This window comes from Amblyomma americanum, chromosome 11 (assembly GCF_052857255.1).
Source record: "Amblyomma americanum isolate KBUSLIRL-KWMA chromosome 11, ASM5285725v1, whole genome shotgun sequence".
Taxonomy (NCBI): domain Eukaryota; kingdom Metazoa; phylum Arthropoda; class Arachnida; order Ixodida; family Ixodidae; genus Amblyomma; species Amblyomma americanum.
Window position 1 is genome coordinate 11972574 of NC_135507.1, and position 16443 is coordinate 11989016.

Genomic DNA, 16443 nt, shown 5'->3' on the forward strand with positions numbered 1-16443 from the left:
CACTGTGGCGGGTCACAACGTTATGTACGTAATGATTATCAACATTTTCGGAAGCAAGGATGAAGGGAGAGGCACTTGAAATAATGTTTATGGCAGTTACCATTTTAATCGCCGCGATCCGCGTACTCAGTGGCTGGTGTCGACATCCCCGCCAAATGTCGGGCGCCGGCAGGTTCACCGACAGACGGCGTTGTCGAAAATATCCTGGCGTACGGCTAAGATCGCGAGCGAACGGCTCCGCCTGCCCCCTTCACCCACGTTGAGCCCACACACTACCTTTGCACGGTCGGTTATCTCAAGGTGAGTGTTTGTGTTTATTTTTGTGAAAGTTTACCCTACCCTGCGGCGTTCTGGCGGAGCATAAGGTCACATGTGTTATTTCTGTAAGCTCGTGCTGCAATGTACAGAACAATTTAACACCACATGTAATAAAATTCCAACATACTAACAAACTTCCTGACTGCTATATGATATATGCATGTTGACAATCTGGCGCCAAAAATAATAAAAAAGTGGTGCTCACTGCAAGAATGTAGAGCTCTTTTACCACCCCTACATAAGCTTTTGTTGATAAACTTAAAGGGGCTGTGAAACGCCTTCCGAGGAGAGCACATTAACTCACTTAGTCACTGCACTGCGTTGCCATGAAAACCAGAGCCAAATAATACTCTCCTACACGCAGCAGACGACCCACAATCACTCGTCAGAGTTGGCGAGCCCTTCCCGGCGACTTTTTCATGCTCGCACCCTCCTCCGTCCCCCGCATCTGCGTAGACAAGGTGAGAGGTGGCCATTGGTTAGATTCTTTCAGACGTCGGCAGCTTCCGTGGCCACGAGAGGAGAGGGAAAGGCGCGAAGACGCTGAAATTCAACTTTTAACTACAGATAACTCAGCTTCTACAAAGCGCATTTAAAAAATCCTTGCTGGACACTATTCGTGAAGCGGTGTGCTTCAATATCCCAGGCATGCCGCAAGTTTATTAGAGCCCCTTCACAGCCTCTTCAAGATATTGCACAAATAAAAAAAAACCACCGAGGACACTGAAGTCGGCTTATGTGTTATGTGTGGGAAAACATTGTGCCCTACTGCTATTTGTGCGTTCGTGTAACTCAGTTCGCGTTGGTCACCAAATCGCACATCATTCGGAGCTGCGTTGGTTAATGCCCATATATAGAGAATTCGTCATTCTCAAATACTCAGATTGCGGCCAGTCCTCATACCACTACCAGCGCGGTGGCGCAGCGGTTAAGCGATGCGACACAGCACTGGCAGGTGGCTGTTCCTGTCACAGCCAACGTAATGACTGCGAGACCCATGAAAAAGAGCTTCTCGCGCAGTTGGCGCGACGCTCCTCCGAACATACTAGAAATTCCTCCACTGGCTGCAGTAAGCGCGGCGCTACTCCGAACTTACCCGAGCTTACCTGCGTTACTACCGAGAAACCAAGTTGCCGAGTAACTCGGGTAAGTGTCCACACTTTCTGTTAACACCTTCTGTGCACACTCTCCATGGACGCCACGAATGAGCCGAGCAAACCTTACACATGAATACATATTTATTGTGCAAATTTTATTCCTCTTAAAAGCTTATCGCAATAACAAACAAGTGCTGCTGACAACAGATGACAGGATCCTACACTCTATGCAAATGTAGAAGCATAATAGCCTTTTGCTTCTTGTGCGGGGGTCAATGTACTTTGAAGGCGTATAATTTTTTTTTCTTGAATAAAAAACTCGACAGCATGGGGGCAATCTGGCACATATAACTACTGGAAAGACAGCTAGGAATAACTATGTTACCTAATGTTGGGAACATTTCACAAGGGAACTTCAGGGGGCTATATGTTCCTAGCAGCATGTTTTCTCTTTTCGTGTCCTGTTAAGTGGTGCTTCTCTCTAAACAACAACGGGCAGAACCGACACTGGAATGGTTTTTCGCGTGTGTGAACTCTGATGTGTCTCGATAGGCACGTGCTTTCTGTAAAGGCCATAGGGCAAAAGTGGCACCGGAACGGCCTCTCCCCTGTATGGGTGCGCAGGTGTATCACCAGTTTGTGTCTCAGTGAAAAGCTACGGTCGCAGTAGTCGCAATGGTACGGACGTTCGCCCGTGTGGGAGCGAAGGTGCACCACTAGGGTGTGTTTCACAGCAAAGCTACGGCCACATTGGTCACAGCGGTACGGACGTTCACCCGTGTGGGTGCGCTGGTGTGCCACCAGGTTGCTCTTTTGGGCAAAGCACCGGCCGCACTGGTCACAACGGTGAGGACGGTCACCGGTGTGGATTTTGCGATGCTTCAGCAGTTGGCTCCTTTTGGCGAAGGCCTTGCTGCAGCGGCTGCACTGGTGCTGCTGCTTGCTGGTGGGTTTATCATGGACATGTCCACCACTGTCACGAAAATTCACACAGCGCCCTGGAGAGCACCTTACACCATGCGAATCGTGTTCAGGGGGCGTGCCTTGTTTGCAGTGTGCGGTGACCGAGCCTGCATCGTGAAAGCCGAAGGAGTTTCAATAAACGCAGAGCCCCACGTGTCACAGCTCACGTGGCGCTATTCCTATAGCTATGGAAGATACAAACCTCCTCAGCCAATCAGGAGAGCGCGTTAAACTTGTTGCTCCGCGGCTAATCGTCTGCTCGCGGCGCACACAGATATGGTTAGAAAAGGGCCTAAATCGGCGCTGTTTACGTACCATAAACGTAAGCAGGCTTACATAGATGATGTCGAGCGCCATGGCACAAGGTATTTTTCTTCTATTCAAGATTGGGTCTAAGACCCATTTCCCGAGCATTTCACCCTAAATAAGTCGAGCCGCGCACCTCCCGTATGCGAGGCGGATTCTCAGACCACTAGGCCCCCACTGTGGTATTTACATATTCTAAACGCACGCATTTTAGGGGATGGTACGCCACTTCCCACATTCGTATTTTTAGTTCGTCGTACGCAAGCGGAAACGAAACGATAAGCTCAGCCGGGTGGCGCCATCTGGTTGTTAGAACCGGAACAATTTTCGACGCTCCTCTTGGACAACAAGCAACAGAACAGTCACACTAAATAAAAAATACAGCGAATTTATCGCCCATACGTTTTCTCATGGGCGAGATATGACGAAGCGAAAACCAAATGGCCAATGAACATACTGCAAACGGCCCGAACAACAATGAAATCAGTCCGAGGCGGGGGATCCTGCATCCTGCTTCGAAGGGGGCCGCCATTTTGGGAACGATGTTTGACCGAACGCAAGAGTCCCTCACACTAAACACGCGCACATAACGCGACTGTGCGTTAAGAATCGATGTGAAATAGCGTTTTGCGCATGCGAACTTTAAAGCAAAGCTATTACAGGGGCTAGTTGGTTGATCATACTGGGAACAAATGCGCTACAAGCGACACAAAAAGGACACATTGGGGATCTTTAACGTGCACTGACATCGCACAGCACATAAGGCGCCCGTGTGCTGTGCGATGTCAGTGCACGTTAAAGATCCCCAGGTGGTCGAAATTATTCCGGAGCCCTCCACTACGGACCTATTTGTTCCTTTCTTCTTTCCCTCCCTCTTTTATCCCTTCCCTTACGGCGCGGTTCAGGTGTCCAACGATATATGAGACAGATACTGCGCCATTTCCTTTCCACCAAAAACCAATTATTATTATTATTATCACACGGCACAAGCGCAAACTAACAACTGTTTATTCCATACGGAAGGTGCGGTTATATACGCAGCGTCAGTTTTTGAAAGAAGCAACCATCCCATCATCAAACACATGACCATCACCACGACACAGCACCTGCACTTATCATGTCAATCTCAGTTTTTGTAAGTGCAATAGAAGGAGTGCTTACACAAGTTTCATTTTCCGCCTTCTCGATTAAAAATGCTTCGACTATCTCTCATTCAATCCTTTCTTTCTGTTTTCCTCCAATTGTGGTCCTGTGGAAAATTGGTGCGCACTTCTTACACCTGCTGCAATGTTGCGCTAGATTTCCCGGGTGGTTAATTTTGTCGCAGTCATTGTGATGCTTCAAAAGTCGCGTGTTGACACATCTTCCCGATTGTCGCAAAAGGAAAGAGTGACAAGCGCAAGGAATGTGACATTGCCCACGGGGAAAGGTTCGTACCATGCCAGAAGAACATCATATATAGAATACCAATATCATGCGGAAAACAATACATTGGACAATCGGGAAGATGTGTCAACACGCGACTTTTGGAGCATCACAATGACTGCGACAAAATTAACCACCCGGGAAATCTAGCGCAACATTGCAGCAGGTGTAAGAAGTGCGCACCAATTTTCCACAGGACCACAATTGGAGGAAAACAGAAAGAAAGGATTGAAAGAGAGATAGTCGAAGCATTTTTAATCGAGAAGGCGGAAAATGAAACTTGTGTAAGCACTCCTTCTATTGCACTTACAAAAACTGAGATTGACATGATAAGTGCAGATGCTGTGTGTTGGTGATGGTCATGTGTTTGATGATGGGATGGTTGCTTCTTTCAAAAACTGACGCTGCGTATATAAACGCACCTTCCGTATGGAATAAACAGTTGTTAGTTTGCGCTTGTGCCGTGTGTATGTGTCCTTTTTGTGTCGCTTGTAGCGCATTTGTTCCCAGTATGGAACTTTAAAGCACGCTATCCCATATACCAATATATGACTATTTCTGAGGCGTCAGAACGTCGCCTGTGCACTCACCGTAGCTTTGGTATATAGTGCCGCATGGAACTACTGAGATATGAAAGTGTGCCTAATGCAAGATAGTTACAAGAATTATCAATACTTGTGCAAAGGAATCTGGCACCAAACACAAACTTATGAAGAAGGTCGCTAAGCCGATTTTGGGTCATAGACAAGTGCAAATGAACCGTGGACATGTTGGCTCTCTCTTGTTCAAGCTTCTATATTGCTGCACAGGAGGATAGGCCATATTGTTTGTAACAAAGGCAGAGAAGACTGCGTAGATATATTAACCTTCTATTTCTTAACTGCATTTTTTATTCTATCTTTCAAATTAAAAGTCTTCGTTCTCCTATTAGCCAAAATCTAAAATTATTTCAGAAGTGGAATAAGCTAACACTTGTTACACGTGTTTCCTCTTGAATCAGACAAAAATTTTAAATTTTTTTTACAAATTCCCCTCAAGTTCAATGTCTAAACTTATCGGTACATTACGATTAACGTAACGGAATACGATTGCACCCACAAAAAATATCAGTTTTCTGAAATGCCACTTTCTTCCCCTTCCAATACTCACTTTCAGAGTCGCTGTCACGCGCATCTGCACCATGGTCGCCTGCAGCATTCCCTCTGCTGTCAGACTGACCACATTGTCCTTCTACGTCTGACATATTTTCCATCTCAACTTTCACGAGTAACTCAGCTGCAGTCTCATTCGCAAACGTAGGGTTAGCTGTACCGTAGCAGTCTCCAGCGTTCCCGCTTTCACACGCCTGACCACATTGTCCTTCTGTGTCGGGAACATTTTCTTTCTCAACTTTCAGGAAAAGCCGAAATGCAGTCTCCTTCACAAACAATGGGCTAGCTCTATCATAGCCGCCTGTGGTGTTCGCGCTGTCACCAGAAGGACCACACTGCCCTCCTGGGTTGGACATTCCTTCAAGTGTCACGAACAACCCGACTGCAGTCTCCTTCACCAGCGTAGGGCTACCGTGGTAAAGTGGCGCAGCACCTGAATTAAACGGAACGAGTTATGATCAGTGGAGCGGCGGTCACATGTCGCTGTAATGAGCAATCACAAATCCCTGGCAGCGTTAAAACTGCACATGGCTAAACGGGGCTACTGCATCAAAACACAAGTAATGACATTTGTTCGCGCGTTTGGGCCCTTACTTATGTACAAAAACCAAAATTTGAGCACCAGTGTGTCAAATTCAAGCTGGATAGTATCACGTACGTGCATGCCGAAGAACTCCACCTTGTTACATAGAGCGAACTCATGCCCACAAGCAGAATTGAATTCTGAGGCGGCAATAGGAACAATTAAGGCTCTCAACTATTGATGGGTTAGTAACGCCGGCGCTCTTTAAAGTTGACGGATAACTTTCGAGATAACGCGCCGATAACACCAAAGACAATCTCGAACACTATAAAAACAGTCCAATGTGGCTGTGATCACTCAAAATCTGGACACCCATCGCGTGGAAAGAAACTCGGCAAGGCCGCCTGAAAGTGGCTTAGAACAAGGAACATGAAAAAAAACAGTACAAATGCGTGCGTCATTAACTGCTAGCAAAGAAGCATCGGATCAAGATTTGAAATGAAAGGAGGAAAGGCCACTTAAATAAACACCAAAAATGCAAACACTAGCCTATATTAGAGCTCCTAATCAGTGTGACAAAAAAAATTGGCGGTGGTTTAGCTCTGCTTAAACCTGGAGTGACGCGCGATAGCTACAGCAGGCTGAGTAGAACTTGTTCACGTGACCAACCATGTGACGAAACACATGATCAGCCACGGCTCCGGCAGCTGCTCCGCACCACGTGACCAACCACGTGACAGCGCCGCCACGCTGAAGGCTCGAAATGCTACCGTAATGTAGCTATTGCTACAAAACTTGTTGTTAGAGTTGGTTTCCTCGAATTCTAAAAAAAGATCTTGCTCGCGGCTTCGTGGTGTTATCGAGTTCAGCACTGCCACGCATCATACAGGTAATCTTCCCTTCTCTTCTCTCTCTCCCCACAATGTGTACATCGACCATGCGACCTCAGCTTATGGGTACACGTGGTAAGCCCATACCGGGTTCATAAATGTATTGGTTTGTAGCCGCCTCCACGCAATAGTTCCTCTATTATTTATTTTTTGGTCTGGTGGGGGTACCTGCCTACGTCCCCAATTTGTAATGGTCAACAATTTCCGCGTAATTTTGCAGGCGCTCCTCTTTCCTCCAGTGCTCGGGGGACTCTACGGCTACCCGGAAATATAGAATTCTGGCTAGCTCGTGAGCCGCCTCGTTACAGGGGAGGGCGGCGTGTGCGCGTGCCCAAATCAATTGATTTTATTATCCAGCGGTTGTTGGCTAAGGATCTTGGTTTGGGGGTGCCCAAATTTTCCCGGCGCGGGCAAAATTATTGATAGCAGAGAAACCTGGGAGACCCTGCTAAGAAGCCCGGACCCTGAGCTCCAGCGCACCACCATCCATCTGGCGGAAGAGGCCGCTACGAGTCAAGGACTGCCAGCCAGCCTCTAACCGCGGACGCGCCACTCCCAGTCTCCCAGGCCTGCGTGCCGGGGAGAAACGCCTTTTCAGAAGGAAATAAAAGTTGTTCACTCAATCCATTCCCTTCTCTTCATCTGGTACGCCGTGAAAAATTGGAGGCTCTGCGGGGATGCTGACAAACCAGCGGCGATGACTTAAGCGGCAGGCTCCATCTCCGGGTGCATAGGCGGTTCACGTTCCAGCATCTCTGTGGCGTGTGAAGACTAGGGGCGGTAATAGTAAGCAAACTGGCGCAGAACTCAGGTTGTTTACTGGGGAGCCCATGGCCACATTCAGAATGCAGTTGACAGGTTAAGAACAGCCGTCGCTCTCGGCCTTGCTCACATGTGACGAGGAATATTGCAGCGAACGCGCCTCAACAGCTAAGACAATCTCGGACACCGTAGAAACAGTTGAGCGCGGCTAGGGCGAATCGAGATTACTGCGGTCGCCGCCTCTCACGTGGCAAGTAAATGATAAGGCCTTGAGCCGGAGAAAAAGAACGGGGAAAAAAAAATTGACAGACGACTACGATAGTCGGCATCACTGGCAAGTGGCGCGCTACTTGCTAGTCCCCCTTGACACCTTCCCGTGGTAGCCACGTTCAGCTACCCATACCTCCGATTTCGCCGTGGCAGCTGACGTTTCGCTGTTACTACCTGCCACTTGTCAGGTGCAGAGAGACCTGTCAGACGGTGCGTCACGCCGACTACGTCGATGCCTAGTGGCAGGTAGTGCGCTACGCTGCTATCCACCCTCCGGGATATTCCCGCTACAGGTGGCGTTTCGCCCTTCTACTTGGAAAACCGGTTACGCCGACTACGCCGCGGAATGCAGGAACGAGCGCCAAAGAGTTGTACTCTAAAACAAACATTACAAAGCTTCGCGGCAATGTAAGCCGAGCAAATTTTGGCTTACCTGCTTACTCGTAGGCTTGCCAACCTGGGGCACCTTCTTTGTCGTCGTTAACTCGATGAAAGCGCGAGAACTGATGATGTTTGTCGCAGTAGGGAGCCTAATGAGCCAGCACCACCGACAATGGCAAGTTTTGATGTCAGGAAAGTAAAGTTCAGGTTACGGCGCCATTAGATGGCCCCAAGATCGGAACGGTTGAAAGACCAATTTCCTTGCAAGCCATTAATTCGCAGCTCTCCACGAATGCAGCCCAAATATTCAATGCTGAGGTTGCGATACACGATCTCCAAGACTAGAACCAACTGAGTAGACAGAATTTGATTCTGCGGAGTGCATTGCGTCGAGCATAATGTATGCTGACGTTCTGACTCAGAGGCTGCCTTAAGCAATAGTTGCACGGACTGTACAGCGGCTCTAAAGAAATATTTTCGACCAACCTGTTCACAATAAGCATTACTCCCAGACTCGAAGTAGTTCGATTGATGCTACCTTCATACCTGCCAACCTGGCGAGATCAAAAATCGGAAATTTTTTATTCGCGCCAAAAAAAGCAAGGGGGGGGGGGGGGGGGAGAATGTTCACCTTTTTTTGATGCCAAATTCAGAACTATAAGATCGCAAAAACTGTACTAACATAATTTGCGCTTTTTTTCTTTAAATTAAGGCTGCATTTTCTAAACACGACCTAAAAAACGCTACAGTGGTCATAACGCGCAACACATACTGTATATGTAAACCCGGCCCCCATCTAGCATCTCTCGCTGGCCAAAAAAAAAGTTGACTCCAAATATAACACGCATACTCCCCCCCTCCCCAAGTTACGTAGTTCCCCACGGGAAGGCATGACGGCACGTGTGCAGCTCAGAGCACCTGGCGAGAATTTCCTCCGCACCGCACACAGACGGCCTAGCTAACCCTAAACATACACACAAGCAGCAGCAACAGTACAGTGAGCAACAGCAAGCACGAAATCATGCATGAAATTTAACTAGCCACAGCTACTCTGGCTTTGATTGGCTGCTTAGCCGATGATGCTATAGTGCGACCGTTGATGGTGATGCTGGCGATTACGGTGTGGTTGCTGATACTGTAGCGCCGGTTTCCCAAAAGCCATTCTTGCGCGGGCAGAGACAGCTTTTCGGGAGATACAAGGGCGTGGTCGTACAATCTGAAAGTTCAGTCAAAAGTCAGGAGTCTCCCGGGCAAATCGGTTGGGTTGGCAGGTATGTACCTTCCTGAACTGCAATGAATAGGCAAACAGTGTAGTTTTGACAGAAACAGAGAATAGATCACACGGCAAAAATTTTGCTTCCATATTTAATATGGAAGAACGTGGTCTGGTATTTTGGGAAAGTTATAAATGAAACAGATGGTGACAAACTTCACACACACTCCGACAAAGTTTTTAGCAGTGTCCGCAACGTTACATATCGTAAATTGAGGGGTTTTGCGTCCCGAAATGAAGCATGGGTTACGGGCGACGCCGCGCAGTGGAGGACTCTGGATTAGTTATGACCAAATGGAGTTCTTTAACGAAGGGCAGTTTTGCGTTCCGGCACCATCGAAATGCGGCCGAATCGGCTGGGATTCGATACGCGACTCGCAAGGTTACGGCCCAACTTTGAAACGAAAGTCGGAGAAAGGCATACAATTGGAGATACATATGTCGGCGGTTCAAATCCTTGTCATGAGCCAGCCTTAAGAGATGCATACTGTAAGCAACGAGGAATCCTTATGACACCACCCACAGCGGTGTACGATGAGCGAACGCGTCACAATTTTGATAGGAATGTCGGGAAAACTACCGCCACATGGACGTCCACCAGTGGTGTGCTCCCAATCCATGCGCTCCTGCTCAAACGTGTGGCGCCCCCTACGCGGCCTGTGTGCGCCGTTTCGGACGGAGATGCTTTTGCACGCCAGCTGCCGCTGCCCATGCGTCCCCTCTTTTCATGTGGAAGCACTACTTCACTACACGAGGATGCAATTTAAAAAAAAACAGTTGCGAACACTGGGCCACGGTCCGCGGCACCGTTTTACTCCGCTAGCCAATCATAACAGTAAACAAAAAGGTTTTTTAATGTTTTCAAAACAGTTGCTAACACTGGGCCACGGTCCGCGGCACCGTTTTACTCCGCTAGCCAATCATAACAGTAAACAAAAAGGTTTTTTTAATGTTTTGCTTCATTAAACAATCCAGCTATCAAAAATCTAGAGCTTGTAATTTTTTTCTTGTGATTAGTTTCTTGTTTAGGTAACGAGAAATGTTTTAACTATGGACTACTTTTTGTCAAGGAAGAAATCTGTGTGGCGGTCCTGAATGTGGGCGGAGCTTCACTGCAGACTTAAGTTGTATTTGACTATAGGATGCAATTAAAAAAAAGCTAAGCCTGGGTCACGGCCCGAGCTGTTGTCCACTAGCCGATCAGAACAGTGAACAAAATTGACTTTTGAATTTTTGACTTTATTAAACAAGCAATGTATCAGAAGAAACGTTTAACAACGAACTATTTTTTTGCATGGAAGAATTCTGTGCTTTTTCCCGAATGTGGGCAGAGCTTCACTGTAGACTTGTATCCGATTATAGCAATCCTGAAAAAGCTGATCGGTCTCTCGTGCCTCGACCTTTGACCATTGATACCTCTCAAATACCTGCAGAGATAAATTAGTGCCGCGACTGGGCTTCTAACCCGCGGTGGTACGAACAGATCAGCTTTGCTGGCTCCTGCACGAGAGCACTACGCTAACGCCGCAACCGATCATGCCTCGTGTTAAGGGACATTAACGGGCAGGAAGATGGCAGAATGGGTTGGGGAACAGGGGTTGATGTCATCCTAGTAGAAGTGAAGAGGAGGAAATGGGCTTGGGCAGGGCATGCAATGGCAAGATAACTGACAGCCCTTTAGAGTAACGGAATGGATTCCCGGAGTAGGCAAGTGTAGCAGGGGGCGGATGAGATTAGGAAGTTTGCGGTGATGGGGTGGCTGCAGCTAGCACAGGACAGGGTAAATTGGAGAGGTATGGGAGAGGCATTTGCCCTGCAATGGGCGTATTCTGGCTGATAATGATGATAATGACAGTTGCAATGTAGATGACAACCCAATGGCACATGTAATAAAATGCCAATGGGGCTACCCAACGTCCAAACTACTGAGACGTGTATTAACAAGCGGGTATCAAAAATATATACAAAAGATGCACTCAGCGCAAAGATGTTGAGGAGCACTTTTGTCCCCCTACCTAAGTTTTTGTTGACAGAACATCAAGATATTGCACCTCCTTAATCTTAATCTTCTGAAAAGCTTCTTCGAATAACAAGTGCTGCCTACAACAGATGACAAGATCCTACTCTCGTACCTATATGCAAATGTAAGAGCATGGTAGCCTTCTGCTTCTTATGTGGGGGTCAACATACTTTTAAGGTGTATAAATTTACAAGTGTTTTTGATTAAGAACTTCTCAGTACTGCAGCAATCTGGCATTTATTACTGTGAGGTCAGCTGGCAATGACTGTGTTACCTAATACTGGGGAACATTTTGCCATTGGAACTTTATGGGGCCATAGCATTTCTAGCATGCTTCTTCTCTTCATGGCCTGTTAAGTGGTGCTTCTCTCTAAACAACATTGGGCAGAACCTACACTGGAATGGTTTTTCATGTGTGTGAACTTTCATATGTCTCGATAGGTGTGTGCTTTCTATAAACGCCTTGGAGCAGATGTGACACCGGAAAGGCTTCTCCCCTGTGTGGGTGCGCAGGTGAATTACCCGTCTGTGTCTTAGTGAAAAGGTACGGTCGCAGTAGTCGCAATGGTATGGACGTTCGCCCGTGTGGGAGCGCAGGTGCACCACTAGGGTCTGTTTCACAGTAAAGCTACTGTTACAGTAGTCACAGCGGTACGGACGTTCACCTGTGTGGGTACGCTGGTGTGCCACAAGGCTGCTCTTTCGAGGAAAGCATACGCCACAGTGGTCACAGCGGTAAGGACTGTCACCGGTGTGGATGTCACAGCGCTTCAGCTGGTGGCTTCTTTTTGCAAAACCCTTACTGTAGCGGCTGCACTGTTCCAGCTGCTTGCTCGTGGATTTATCACAAACATGTCCCGCACTGTCACGAAAAGTCACACAGCACCCTGGAGAGGATCTTCCACCATGCAAATACTGCTCAGGGGGCGTGCCTTGTTTGCAATGTACGGTGGCCGAGCCTGCATCATGAAAGGCGAAGTATTTTCAATAGACGCAGAACACCATGTCAGAGCTTACATGGAACTATGGGCACAAGCTAGAGAACAGGGAAGGCAACCTTAATCAAAGCCTGTGCAGGTGCGCCTATTGGCGAATTCGGCATTTAAACAAAATTTCCCTATTCCCAAGTTTGTCTATGCTTGATAGAACCGAGCAGATATTAATATGCGATTAAAAATCTGCTGTTTTAACCATGAGCACCTGCCGAGGCAGATAGAATAAATAAATGCACACTACAATTAGCTGCATTCCTGTTTACTTAAGCACACCTTTACTTCATCCTTCACACTAAAGGGAAGCCCGAGAGAATAGCTGCGTTAAAAGAAATCGCTTCCCCATTTTGCTGAATTTTTTATTTTGGTACAAAATTTTTTTCATTGCATTTATTATGTCCAACATTTATGTCGGCAGGGCAAGTTGGTGAATGTTCATGATGTAAAAAATAGCGTGAAGGAAACGAACACGGAAAATACAACACAGACAAGCGCTAAGTTGAGCGCTATAGGGCGAATTGCATACCACCATCGCAAAGCAAGCGATCTGCATTATCTAACACATTTAGACAATCAAATATTCTGATGTATAGAGCTCGATACACGGTACATAACGTCACTGGCATCATGGGATCAGATGTGTGCCAGCACATTAAAGGTGCGCATTCTCTTTCATGTCATTTTTTCAGCTCTAGAGAGCATATTTAAAGCCCAAAAAAAGTCTTCCTTCATCGTGTTGGTTTTTGGTGCAGTGGCAAGTGTGCTCACATCTCAACATGTGACCCTGGCTTCGAATATCAATTGTGTCCATTTATGTTATTGATATTGTGTATTTACAGACATATGTGTGCATTGTGTCTGTAAACAGTGATACTTTGCTGCGGGAGGTCCCAGAAATGCAAGAAAGATAATAGTTTATTCCTTCTTAAAAAAAATTGCCACACAAGCATGGTGCCCCTGAGCAAGCGCACTGCTCCATAAGAAGGAAAAATTTGACCTTTCCCTTTTCACAAAAATGTCGTACTTCATTAAAGCGTCCACCTAGACCTATATAGTACACTACAATAAATGTGACGGAATACAACTGCACCTCCAAAATATACGCACAGTGTTCTGAAATGCCACTTTTTCCAAATACTCACTTTCAGAGTAGCTGTCACATGCATCTGGATCATCTGCTGGGTCACCTGCAGCACTTCCACTGCTACCAGACTGACCACACTCTGGCATATTTTCTATCTCAACAGCAGTCTCGTTCACAAATGTAGGGCAAGTAGAATCATGGCCGCCTGCAGCGTTCACAAAGTGACCAGGCTGATCGCATTGCCCTTCTGCGTCAGACATGTTCACTAAGTTTCCTGAAGAACCCAACTTCAGTCTCGTACGTTGACGAACTTGGGGGCACCGATGTAAATGTGGCGAAAAGGACGTCACGGGTACTGCAGCACCTGCATAAAAGGGAACGAATTATGATCTATGGAGCGGCTGTCACATGTCGCTGTCGTTTGTAGGCACTAGTGACATCAAAATCGCACGTGACTAATCGGGACCACTGCATCAAAACAACACATGTTGCGTTTGAGAAAACTCGTGCCCGCAAGCTGAATACGATACAGAGGTGGCGATTTCAGCTGTACGTGCGTTCGACTATCGACAGGTTATGAGTGGCCATTGCCTGGCCGCAGATACTGCTGCACACGCTGCCGACAGGGTCTGGCTGTTGCAATACTAACCGCGCACTATGCGAAAGCTGCTTATGCGTTGCGAGTGCTGCAGATGATTATAATTAATTCTGACTAAATCAAGAAAGTACATCATCCAAATTTGGTATTGAAAAAGCAAGACAATCGTATGACATCTCTGCGTCAAATTGCAGTGTGAATAAGCCAGCAGTTAAAGCGAGGGAGCATTTTACGGCGTGTGCCTCAGTTGAGCGCGGTCGCCTCTCGCGCGACAAGAAAAGCGATAGAGCCCTGTGCCGAGGAAAAAGAACATGAAAAATCAGACTACAAAGCTTCGTGGCACTATAACTCGAATTATAGATGCCTTACCTGCTTACACATCGGCTTTGCTGCCCGCGACGCCTTCAACTCGACGATAACTCCTGCCTTCTTCCGTGATTAGAACTGATGTGAACCAGTCTGAAACACCTATGCCATTTGTGTATCAAAATTGAAGCCAAAAAAAAGTCAATTCCGCTTGGAGCGCTGCGAGCGTTATCCTCGCCTAGGTGCCTTTCTAGAGCTGGCGCATAAGCAAGCGCTGCATTCACACGCGGAACAGTAGGGTTCAATTCCTGCCGGTTGCACTGTTTTTTTTTTGTTACCTTGAATCGTACTTCGTTTGAATGCAGAGAAGCCATGCTCAAGGATCGAGGTTACTCTTGTTAGATAAAAAAAAGACAACAGAAACCGAAACCGAAATTTGTGCAGCGTCGCCTCGCTGCTGTCGTGAACTCACACTCTCACGCTCACTCCCTCCGGGATGTGAATCCACACAGCGCCAATTTAGAATGCTCATTTACAGCACACCCGACGATACACTCCAAGCTCCGATCGGCGTCGTAGCAGGTCAGTAAGATAAACACGCTCTATCTGCCAGCCGAACATAGTCCGTCACACAGACGTACGCTGTCATTGAACGAAGTTTCCGTCTGCGAGCTGCTTGTAATGTTTCCTCTTTCAGCTTGTAAACTGGAAAAATTAAACCACAAATAGATCACTCAAAGTGCAGCTCAAATCACGGAAGCTATGCTGGAAGTGAAGTTCGCAGTAGCAGCTAGGCGGCACTGCACAAATTTCGGTTTTGGTTGGCTCTTTTTATTTAGCATAGCTTCTCTGCATTCAAACACAATGCCATTTAAGGTGGACTAAGAAAACGAAATGTTAGACCAAAGGAAATCGAACCTTCGTCTTCTGCGTGTGAAGCGAGCTCACTAACCACTGCACTACGCAATACTGAAAACTAACCACTGCACAACTGAAAACGAACCTAGCGTAGGATAAGGCTCGCAGCGCTCCAAGCGGAAATAATGGTTTTGCTTCAATGAATGAAGTATGGCCCCTAGAAACACTTGCTTGTCTGTTGTCTCCGCCACGAATATACAGACTGTTCCGCAATTAAACGCGCGACAGAGAATGTGTCTCACAGCTAAACTAGATAATTGTTCGTGCTCACATTTCGCACATACATTGCATTTGGTCGGCAGAATTGTTCTATGCTACATTTATTTGGGGTACTTGCCTGAATCAATCGAAGAAAGTTTGATATTCGCATTGTCTTTGGCGATGACGAAACAAAGCAAACCGGCGGCCGTGGAGATTCGGCAAAATTGAGGGGGCGGGGTAGGAGGGGGGGGGGGTTCCGAGATGTGTCTTGCGGGAGGTTTGAAGACGCTTTTTCAACCCCCCCACCCCACCCCCTCTCCAATTCTGAAAAAATTCAACCCCGAAAACGAGGTGCCCGAAGCATATAATGTACTAGGTGATAGCTGAGCTGTCCGTCGGTGTGATGCACGATGCATATTCGCTCAAATGCTGCCGCGATTTCTTACGCAGTGAGCCATACAATGGAATTATCTGCTAATAGTGTGGTCCGCTCCGCAGGGACTGATGTGTCGTCATTCACACTTTTCCTCGTGATCATTTACAATACGTCATGAAATGCTTATCCACGTTCGCTTAATACTCGGCTTGCCTGGCAGACGTTAAGTAGCGTGGCGTTGCACTGAATAAGTGCCAACACCATAAGATAAACATTTCTTCATACAGGCAGGCTGTTACACATTTGGCGAGGCGAGCACAAATCGCTATTTATAGATATAATTTCGCCGCAGGCGCATAAGTCCTGTACAAAAGTGCAACCGATATAAAAGTGCGACCCTGGTAGAATAGGGGAATCCGCCTACTTAGGGCAGGTAGTGGCAGCTGATCCGGATCATGAGAGGGAAATAACTAGAAGAATAAGAATGGGTTAGAGCGCATATGGAAGGTTCTCTCAGATCATGAATGGCAGTTTGCCAACACCCTCAAGAGAAAAGTTTACAACAGCTGAATCTGCCCGCTACTCACCT

General features: G+C 47.1%; 1 protein-coding gene across 1 annotated transcript; it reads right to left on the reverse strand.

Moving 5' to 3' along the window:
• Nucleotides 1-1569: 1569 nt before the first annotated feature.
• LOC144110907 (uncharacterized) lies at nucleotides 1570-14553 on the reverse strand. Its single transcript, XM_077643973.1, has 5 exons — nucleotides 14423-14553; nucleotides 13514-13819; nucleotides 11695-12338; nucleotides 5259-5709; nucleotides 1570-2485 (listed from the first exon to the last, which is right to left on the reverse strand). The coding sequence occupies exons 2-5, from the start codon at nucleotides 13713-13715 to the stop codon at nucleotides 1839-1841; spliced, it is 1944 nt and encodes a 647-aa protein (XP_077500099.1). The 5' UTR covers nucleotides 13716-13819; nucleotides 14423-14553; the 3' UTR covers nucleotides 1570-1838.
• Nucleotides 14554-16443: the final 1890 nt, after the last annotated feature.